At 45.5% G+C, this 10,648-nt stretch overlaps 1 protein-coding gene across 2 annotated transcripts; it reads left to right on the plus strand.

Moving 5' to 3' along the window:
• Positions 1–2,539: 2,539 nt before the first annotated feature.
• Positions 2,540–10,648, plus strand: VHL (von Hippel-Lindau tumor suppressor). Of its 2 annotated transcripts, XM_047780704.1 has the most exons (3): positions 2,540–2,878; positions 5,721–5,843; positions 8,536–10,648. In XM_047780704.1, the coding sequence occupies exons 1-3, from the start codon at positions 2,581–2,583 to the stop codon at positions 8,730–8,732; spliced, it is 618 nt and encodes a 205-aa protein (XP_047636660.1). In that variant the 5' UTR covers positions 2,540–2,580; the 3' UTR covers positions 8,733–10,648. The 2 variants fall into 2 exon arrangements, with proteins under 2 accessions (XP_047636660.1, XP_047636669.1); XM_047780713.1 differs by lacking the exon at positions 5,721–5,843.

A 10,648-nucleotide genomic window follows, 5' to 3' on the forward strand; every position in this document is an offset into this window, starting at 1 on the left:
ACTCAGGATCTGAGCTGCATCTTAGACTTCCACCACAGCTAACAGCAACACTAGATCCTTAACCCACTGATTGAGGCCAGGCATCAAACCCGCATCCTCATGGATACTACTCAGATTCGTTTCTGCTGAGCCACAGTGGGAACTCCCCCTGATATTTCTTTTAAATGTTAGGTCTGTGGGCTCTGTTAGGTATAGTGCTGGTCTATGGTCATAAATATGTGTCCCTTCTTGGCTTGGGCCATCAGGTGGGTTTTCAGTAAGTGGTAGGCCTGTAAGAGTCCTGGGCTTGGAGGCAGTGAGTATAAAATCAATGAGAAACAGATTTCCTGCTGTGGCCCAGCGGGTTTCAAACCTGACTAGTATCCATGAGGATACGGGTTCAATCCCTGGCCTCGCTCATTGGGTTAAGGATCTGGCGTTGCCATGAGCCGTGGTGTAAGTCGTAGATGCGGCTCGAATCTGGCATTGCTGTGGCTGTGGTGTAGGGCTCAGCTACAGCTCCGAATCAACCCCTAGCCTGGGAACTTCCATATGACACAGGTGTGGCTCTAAAAAGAAAAAAAAAAAAAATCAATGAGAAACAAACTGGGTTGGGGAATCAGTGCCTACTGTGGGGTCTGCCCAGTCCCCTCATGGGCCTTGGCCCTGATCTGACACACAGGCTGGGTATTTGTACGATGGGAGTTGGGAAGGCAAAACTCAGTTTTTATTCAAAGTACATCTCAGCCATTAACCCCTCTGGGGAAGATCTACCTAATTCTTTTCAGCTCAGCTAGTCACCTTCCACCTGTTCTTTTATAGCTATTAATAAAACATGTTCTACATCTATACTTCCATAAAAAAATTAAAAACAATCTACATGTCCTATACTTTCCCAGGAGCCCAGCAGATTTTGAGGGTAGAGACAGTACTTTACTCCTCTTTATGAGTAGTAACTGCCACTTTTTGCTGCTTGCTTTGGGCTAGGCATTGAACGCTTCCACTTAGTTCATACTTACAGGACATAGGTACTTCTTAAAAATGCCAATTTCAAATATGAATAATTAAAGTCTCAGAGAATTAAGGAGTTTTGCCCAAGATTGAAGTAAGAGTTTTAAGTAAGGGACACCCCCCCACACACACCCCTGCCTTTTCACCTATGCTGGCCTCATACCATCCTTCTTGTAATTCTGTAGCAACTTCATGCCCTATGTCCAAGCCAGCAGCCCTGCTAATAGTGAGTGATCCAAGCATTGCTTATCAGTTTTGCTTCGGCAACCTTGCTTGCTCAGTTTCTTAGGCAGGAACACTGGCTGCTAGGGGAAAGGGGAGGTCCCTGGCTGCTTACATGGAAAGAAAAAGACTCTGTATTGTATAAAAGCTGCTGAGACCAAAGACCTGGTGCTCAGACTCTGGAGTCTGAGCTCCTCTGAGCCTGCACAGGGGCTGAATAAACCCTTCTTTTGTCTGCATCTCCAAGTGTCCTTTGTCTCCTTCCGCTGCCAGGGTTTCTGCAATAAGATCACATACTTGAAGCTAAACCTGGAATGAGAACCCAGGTGGGTACGAATGACAGAGTGCAGAGACTGAACTATGAAAATGATTCCCTTTTCAGTTTCCTTTAATCTTTCTAATTATGTCCAGAAAAAAATTGACTTAACAACTAAACACTCAGTATCTAACATCTAACGCCTGGCTGTTTAAGAAGAGTGCAGGCTCAGCGCCTTTACAAACAATAGATAAAACGCGGTAACTTGTTTTGTTTTGAGATTAGTTCCACTGTACCCTTCTATAGCAAATGAATTTCCATCGACTGTAGTGATATTAAATTCCTTTTTGGAGTTCCCACTGTGACCTAACAGGATTGGCAGCATCTCTGAAGCGCTAGGACACAGGTTTGTGGGTTAAAGGATCCAGCGTCTCTGCACCCGCAGTATAGGTCGCAATTGCAGCTCAGATCTGATCTCTGGCCCAGGAACTGCATGCCCAGGTGGCGGAAAAAGAAAAAAAAAAAAGAAAAAAATTCCTAAACATGTTTAATTGCTTGCGTATGTGTAGAACAACTTGGAAGGGAAGAACAAAAAAACTGATGATATTTGTTGCCTCCAGGGACCTCTAGGTGGCTGGGTAAAGTGGGATGATAGCTAAATTTTCACTTTATTCTACTTTTCTGTGCAAAATTCGAATTTTGTGACCCAAAATGGAGACAAAAGAGAAAAATGATCAATGAGAAAATTATTAAACAGCGCAGATGTTGGGCAGGATATAACAAAAACCACGAAGGTCTTAAGAGAATGAATGGAGTTAAAGAACGCTGTGCCAAAAACGTATGGGTCGCACATAAATCCAACTTATACGGGAAACCGGGCATCCGGATAGCCAGTGATAGCCTCGGCCTCAGCGAGGTCTCGGCCCCTGGTTAGAGGATGCAGCTGCGCATGCGCGCAGCCTCAAACCAGCCATCTTAGGGGGTGTAGCCCACCCTCTCCATCGAGCGCGCGCGAAAACAGCGCGCAGGCCCGGGGACGCGCACGCACGCCCCGCCCCCGCCCCGCCCCGCCCCGCCCGGCGAGGCCCGGGTAGTCCAGGCTGCCCGACGTAATGCCCCGGAAGGCTGGGAAGGCGGGGAACGCGGAAGAGGCCCGGGCCGGCGCGGAGGAGGCGGGCGCCGAGTCTGGCACGGAAGAGTCTGACTGCAAAGAGCTGAGCGCCAAGGAGATGGAGGCCGGGCGGTCCCGGCCTGTGCTGCGCTCGGTGAATTCGCGGGAGCCGTCCCAGGTCATCTTCTGCAACCGCAGCCCGCGCGTCGTGCTGCCCGTGTGGCTCAACTTCGACGGCGAGCCGCAGCCCTACCCGACGCTCCCCCCCGGCACAGGCCGCCGCATCCACAGTTACCGAGGTAGGTTGGCCGGGGTCGTCCTGTCGCGGCGGGCCGCGCCGCCGCTTTGTCCCCGTGGGCAGCGAGCGCCTGCCGTCGCCCGTGCTGAGCTGCGCCCAGTGCTCCAGGCCTGATAACAACGGCAACCAACGGTGGCACGTCTCACCGAGTCCCCTCCCGATCCGGGAAGGCAGATGCTATTGTCGTTAGTATTCCCATTTTACCCTTGAGTAACTGAGGCCCCAGAGAGGTTGTTAACGGATCCAAGTTGACGCTGCCAGTACGTGACAGCCCATTGTTCTAAAACTGAATAATTTGCATTTGATGATGGCCACATGTGTATTCCATCCCTGACGCCCATTTGTTCTGTGTGTGAAGGGGAGAATCTCATATCCTCTGATATGCCCAGTGGGCCAGCTCCGCCTCAGATCCCTGCGTTCATGAAGTACATGGTCCAGTGCAGTAGACGAGACAAATGCATAAATAGATAAGAACTAGCCAGTGTCCTAAGTGTTGTGGTTGGAGCAGAGTTCGGCGGGGCACCAGCTCAGAGAAAGGGAGGGGTGTGCGCTTTCGGAGAAAGAGAATTCTGCAGGGTTTGAATGGGATCTAACCAACCGGGACGGGAGGTGAGAGTAATAGGCAGAGTGAACCTACCACCTGGGGTCTTGGGGAGAGGAGAGGGTATGGAATGGTGGGAGAGGAAGCCTGAAAGCTTACTTTATCCCTGAGAAATGGGGCCATTGAAAGTTTTAAGCAGGGAAATGGCGTTGCCTGACATAACACTGAAAAGCTTACCAGGTGGCAAAGTGGTTTGGAGGGGAAAGACTACTGGTAAAGGTTAAGAAACTGTCCTAGTAACCCAGGTGGGGGATATCTAGGCTTTACTGCCCAAGGAGGCAGTCATCTTCCTTCGCTTTCAAGAAGAGAAGTTAATACTTGCTTAATTTTCACTACCTTCCTTGCAAGATTTTTTTTTTTTTTTGTCTTTTTAGGGTCGCACCCGAGGCATATGGAGGTTCTCAGGCTGGGGGTCCAATTGGAGCTGTAGCCACCCGCCTGCACCACACCCACAGCAATTCGGGATCTGAGCTACCTCTGCAACCTACACCACAGGTCCCGGCAACACTGGATTCTTAACCCACTGAGCAAGGCCAGGGATCGAACCTGCAACCTCGTGGTTCCCAGTCGGATTTGTTAACCACTGCGCCACAACCGGGAACTCCAGGTCTGATTTGTTTCTGCTGAGCCACTACAGGAACTCCCCTTGCAGGATCTCCGTGGATCTTTTTTTCCTTGAGGGTGGTGTACTTAGTAATGCTCTTTAAACTTTTACATCAAAGTTCCCTTAATATCAAATGAGGAAGAACACAGTTCTGCCAGGCATCAACATTTCTGTAGTCTCCTATTTTTTCTAGGAAATTGTGTGGATTTTGCATCCTTCTCCAAAATTTATTTGTTCCTGATTTAATATAAACATTTCAAAAAAATTATTTCCTGTGCAGATCCACTTAATGTTACTAAACTATACACTTAAGATGGTTAAAATAGTTTTATATTATGTGTATTTTAGTTCAATAAAAAAAAATAACTTCCCACTTTACATTTCTTAAATTTTCCCACCAAATCTTCAAGCAAGTTTGTGCCCTAGAAACACATACTGTTTTTATTCTGAGACAAACTCCTCCCTCCTTAAACCGAGTCTTAGTCCTGGGGATTTGTCTCCTTTCACTCTCCTTTTTTTTTGTCTTGTTAGGGCTGCACCTGAGCAAATGGAGGTTCCCAGGCTAGGGGGTCAAATCAGGGCTATAGCTGCCAGCCTACGCCACAGCCACAGCAATGCATGATCTGAACCGTATCTGGGACCTAAACCACAGCCCATGGAAACACCAGATCCTTAACCCAGGGATCGAATCTGCATCCTCATGGATACTGGTTGGGTTTGTTAACCACTCAGCCACGATGGGAACAACTCCTTTTTTTTTTTTTTTTGATTAAGATGTATTTGTTTTGGGAGTTCCCACTGTGGCTCAGCGGTAATGAACCTGACTAGTATCCATGAAGATGTGGGTTCGATCCCTGGCCCTGTTCAGTAGGTTAAGGATCTGGTGTTGCCATGAGCTGTGGTGTAGGTCGCAGACACAGCTTGGATCCTGAGTTGCTGTGGCATAGACTGGCAGTTGCAGCTCTGATTTGACCCCTAGCCTGGAACTTCCATATGCCGCTGCAGCCCTTAAAAAAAAAAAAAGATATATTTGTTTCTTAAATTCAGGTGTAATTTACATATAGTAAAATACACAGATCTTAGGGTTTGATGGGTTTTGACAACACCTAGATCAAGTTACAGAATAGAATCTTTCCACCATCCCAGAAAGTTCCCTCCTGCCCCTTTACACTCTTCTGATTTTTCACACCATTGACTAGTTTGATCTCTTCCTGCAGAATGTGTCCTATTCTGTCTGGCTTTTTTCTCTCAACCTGATGTTTTTGTACCTTCCTGTTCTTGAGAAGCACAGATCTGAGGAGTTGATGACCTTTTCTCTGCTTTTAGTTTGCAGCATTGGTGTGATTTGCAGTTCACAGGCTGTGCTTTTGCCCCATGGTAGCAGAAAGGGTGCAGATTTTGGAGACTTAAGTATTTGATCTTCTGCTTACTGTCCTTTTGCCTTGAGGGAGTCACCTTGCTTTCTCAGACCTTTTTTCCTCATCTGTAACTGGGTCTGTTGTGAGGATTGAGTAAGATAACATTATTGGAAGGGCTAGGTATAGAATTTAAGCAGAACGAGAGGCAAATATTTCAGTGTTAATCTGGGGAGATGAAGGAAATAGGTGCGTGGCTATAAAACCTCGCTTGTCTTAACAGGTCACCTTTGGCTCTTCCGAGATGCTGGGACATCCGATGGGCTTCTAGTTAACCAAACTGAACTATTTGTGCCATCTCTCAATGTTGATGGACAGCCGATTTTTGCCAATATCACACTACCAGGTACTAATGTTCCATCTTACTTTTTATTTTTTAGTTGCACCCATGGCATGGATCAAACCTGTGCCTCAGCAGCAACCCAAGGTGCTCAGTGAAAGTGCCAGATTCTTAATCCGCTCTATGACTAGGGAATTCCTGCAGAATTTACTCTTTAACGGTATTCTCCAAGGCAAAAATTCCTACATTTAACTTCTATTGCTCACTTTTGTATACCCACAGCCTTGAAACACATATTAGTTTGAACCTTACAAAGCTGCAGGTATTTGGGTTTTTTCTTTTTCTTTTTTTTTTTTTTTTTTTTTGGCTGCACGTGTGGCATACAGAAATTGCTGGGCCAGGAATCAAACCCACATCACAGCAGCACCCCAAGCCACAACAGTGACAACGCTGAATCCTTAGCCCCTTGAGCCACCAGGGAACTCCAGTAGTTTGGTTTTTTTTTAACCCAAAAGATCATCCTTTTTTGTTTGTTCATTTGCTTGTCTTTTTAGGGCCTCACCGGCATATGGAAGTTCCCAGGCTAGGGGTCATATCAGAGCTGCAGCTGCCAGCCTACACCACAGCCCAGCAATGCCAGATCCGAGTCAAATCTGCAGCCTACACCACAGCTCATGGCAATGTTGGATCCTTAACCCACTGAGCGAGGCCAGGGATTGAACCTGCGTTTTCATGGATGCTGGTTGAGTTTGTTACCACCGATCCACAGTGGGAACTCCACTGATGATTTTTCTTTAACTTCTGGTTGGCAGTTGGAGCTCGACTGGGTTAAATTTCATTAAAGGATAGGAATGAAATTGGTGCAGTGAGTTAAGGATTCAGTGTTGTCACTGCAGCGGCTCAGGTTGCTGCTGTGGCATGGGTTTGATCTCTGTCCTGGAAACTTCCACATGCTTCAGGTGTGGCTGAACAAAAATAAATTATGGAGTTCCCATCGTGGCGCAGTGGTTAACGAATCCGACTAGGAACCATGAGGTTGCGGGTTTGATCCCTGCCCTTGCTCAGTGGGTTAAGGATATGGTGTTGCCGTGAGCTGTGGTGTAGGTTGCAGACGTGGCTCGGATCCCCTGTTGCTGTGGCTCTGGCGTAGGCTGGTGGCTACAGCTCCAATTGGACCCCTAGCCTGGGAATCTCCATATGCCGCGGGAGCGGCCCAAGAAATAGCAAAAAAGACAAAAAAAAATTATTATTATTATTATTTAAAAAATATTTCTGCTCTAGCACAGTGGTTTAAGGATCCAGCATTGACACAGCTGTGGCATAGGCCCAGGAACTTCTGTATACTGTGGGTGCAACCAGAAAAAAAGATACAATGCTAAAAGTCATAAATAAACCACAATATCTCATTTTCTCACCTTTTCTTCTCCTGAGACTCCAGGGCATAATTCTGCAGTAAGGCCGGGGAAACAGGATGCAGTCATACTTCTACAATCAAGTATTTTATTTTATTTTATTTTTTGTCTTTGTGCCATTTCTAGGGCTGTTCCCGCGACATATGGAGGTTCCCAGGCGAGGGGTCTAATCAGAGCTGTAGCCCCCGGCCTACACCAGAGCCACAGCAACGTGGGATCCGAGTTGTGTCTGTGACCTACACCACAGCTCACGGCAACACCGTATCCTTAACCCACTGAGCAAGGCCAGGGATTGAACCTGCAACCTCATGGTTCCTAGTCAGATTCATTAACCACTGCGCCACGACGGGAACTCCTACAATCAAGTATTTTAATTTAGCCCGCTCTTGACAAACCCAAAGAGCTATTGAGACACCATGACATCTTTGTTCAACATAGAGCATACAAATAGATTACTTCCATTTTATTTACAGTGGAGAATAGGATGTAGAAAGTTTGGATACATTGCCCAACATCAGACAAAAATCACTAAGGGCTGGGCTCCTTAAAGTAGCGTAGCCTCTACTTATTTCAGCAGCCTGTCTTTCTAAAAAGTAAGACGGGGAATTCCCTGGTGGCCTAGCAGGTTAAGGATTGGGCATTGTCACCGCTCTGGCTTGGGTCACTGCTGTGGTGCGGGTTCAGTCCCTGCCCTGGGAGTTTTCATATGCCACAGGCACACACAGCCGAAAAAAAAAAAAAAAGTAAGTTCCCCATTGAGTTTAATATTGGATTTGAATTCCCCCAAAATCCAGTTACACACTCTTGTGGTTATCTATTGCTGTATGACAGCTACCCCTAAACTAATAACAACTGTTTTATTTGTTCATAATTCTGCAGCCTGGGCTGAGCTCAACTCAGTGGTGATTCTGCTCACTGGGGGTCACTGGTGTGGCTGCCTTCTGCTGGCAGGTTGGCTGGGCACTGGGCCTCTCTCCCATTGTTGTTTCAGGGCCTGGCCCTCTTTGTGTGGTCTTTCCTTCTGGGTAGCTCGGGGCTCCTAAGCGCGTAAAAGTGAACATTGCTGGGCCTTTTTAAGGCTAAGGCCGGGAATTGCCATAAGGTCAATTTGCCCACATTCATTTAGTTCATGCATATCCCAGGTCCAGGGTACTCGAAAGGGAAGTTACTACATAAGGTCACGAATACCGTGAGATGTCCATCACTTTAAACTCTGCCGCCACCTGTGTACTCACTTTTTTTGTCCAGCGTGAGGTTCAGCTGTAGCAAATGTAATTGTCGCGGTTTGCTCATCCCTCATTCCTGGGCCGAGTCTGCTGCTGAGATTCCATTTTCTGCCCTTTCAGTGTATACCCTCAAAGAACGATGCCTCCAGGTTGTGCGAAGCCTAGTCAGGCCTGAGAATTACCGGAGGCTGGACATCGCAAGATCACTCTACGAAGATCTGGAAGACCACCCAAATGTGTGGAAGGACCTGGAGCGACTGAAGCAGGAGCATATGGAAAATCAGCGGACGGCAGGGGAGACTGAAGACTTTAACTGAAATGTGTACTCCTGGCTCTCAGCTTTTAACGGTCCTGATGAGTCTTGATCTAGGTCTAGGACTGGTCACTTTTTCCAGGCCTCAAGGTGTCTCAATGCTTGGAGTAAAAATGCTCCACTGCTTAAAAGAACGTTAACTGACCTCACTAGGCATTGTGATGTTGAAGGGCAAATATCACAAAATGTAATTTAATGCCTGCCCTTTCTAGAAGTATTTATCAAGGGAAAAGTAGTTGCATTTTTGCCTCCTCTTGAGTCAGGAAAGTTTCTGTGTATGGACTTTGGTGTAAGTCATTCAGTGAGAATTGTGGCTCCTTGAATTGTGAGAAAGCAGAGGTATCTGCTTTTCTTGACTGCACTGTGGTTGGTGATGTGTCCACCTCCCGCTCTGAGAGACCACGATGTCCTTGAGATGGGGACAAATCCATCTACTCTTTGAGACCCCAGTGCCTCACACATCCTGAGCCTTCAGTCAGTGTTTGTTGAATGGACAAATCAGCCAATGCTTTGGTGTTTAGAGGTTTTGACCTTTTTTGTGGGGTGGGGGTGGGGTAATGGGGACCTAAAGCGTGTACAGTAAACAAATATTTTAAAGGAGATCATTTTTATAGACAGCAGTTTTTATAATTTTCTAATTTTTCGCTTTTCTCAGTCTGCCATTCTTGCAGGGCGGTTTTGTTTCTAAAACAGAATGTGCTTTCTACAGTTCTTGTGATGATAGCTTTTCTGAAGCATGATATCTGCACAGAGGTTAGGAGAGAATAGCTTCAAGAAAATGAACCCTTGTTTAATTATAGGATAAAGGAGCTACTCCCGCAACTATAAATAGGTTTTTGCCAAGTATGGGTATTTCTTTTCCCTTTTGTAAACCCATGACATTTCTGTTCGATTCAGCAGTTTTCATCAGGCAGGATCTGGTGACACTTTGCACCTGGCTGCAGAAGAGGACGAAGCCCTCCAGCCTCTGGGAAGTTATTGCTCACACACCATGGATTCAGAGGGTAGCCAGGAATGTTTTCTAGTTTTATAAATGTACAAACCCTCTCCTGCAGGATGGACCTAAATTCATTGATTCAAATTCAGTACTTCTATCAGGCATCCTTTTTTGGGTAACTGATTGTTAAAACAGAAATCTTCTCTGTAGAGAAAATTTTTGGAAAAGAGAAAAATAAAAGGAAGAGAAAAGATCCAAGTAGGTACACTACTTAAATACTAACTTAACATTTTGGACTTTCAGCCTTTTTTAGGGCTTTTGTTTGGTTCGGTTTTACATAACTGAGATCATACTGCATATACAGTTTTGTATTCTACTTTCTTATTTAACTTTATAACTTAAATATTTTTCCATGATATTATAAACTCTTCAGAGACATGCGTACAGCCTTCCTTTTATAAATAAGGTTGGGATATCTCTTGGTCTCTTTATTAGTTCCTTCTGCTAACCTTTGAGCATAGTCCCTGTGCTCTGCTATAAGAGTGAAGTGAGTGAATCAAATGCCTTACAGTTTTCCCACCTAATATTCTACTCTTTCAACATTTGGCAAGTAAGTTGGCTTTTTTTTTTCAGCCTGTTGTACTCATTCAATGACACACTTATAATTTTCTTTCTTTTTTTTTTTTTAATTTTGGTTGAATTGTTTCGTAGGGAAAAGGAAATGCTGGTATAGAAGGCAGCCTATGATTTTGAGAATGGGATAGGGTAGAGATTTAAGGGATCTTACGGTGCTAGATGAGTTCAAGGTTGGCTTTATTACTGTTTTTTTCAACCTTTGTGTCAAAATGAGATTTCATGTTCCTGTTAAAACTTGCAATTTGAGTACTGTGTTTCTTGTGTTGTCCAAGGAAAGATGAAAACCTGTAGCATGTATGTATTCATTTGAAATCTTATGAATGTATTAAATATACTGCTCTTAAGAA

The sequence above is a fragment of the Phacochoerus africanus genome, chromosome 1 (assembly GCF_016906955.1).
Source record: "Phacochoerus africanus isolate WHEZ1 chromosome 1, ROS_Pafr_v1, whole genome shotgun sequence".
In the NCBI taxonomy this organism is placed as follows: Eukaryota; Metazoa; Chordata; class Mammalia; order Artiodactyla; family Suidae; genus Phacochoerus; species Phacochoerus africanus.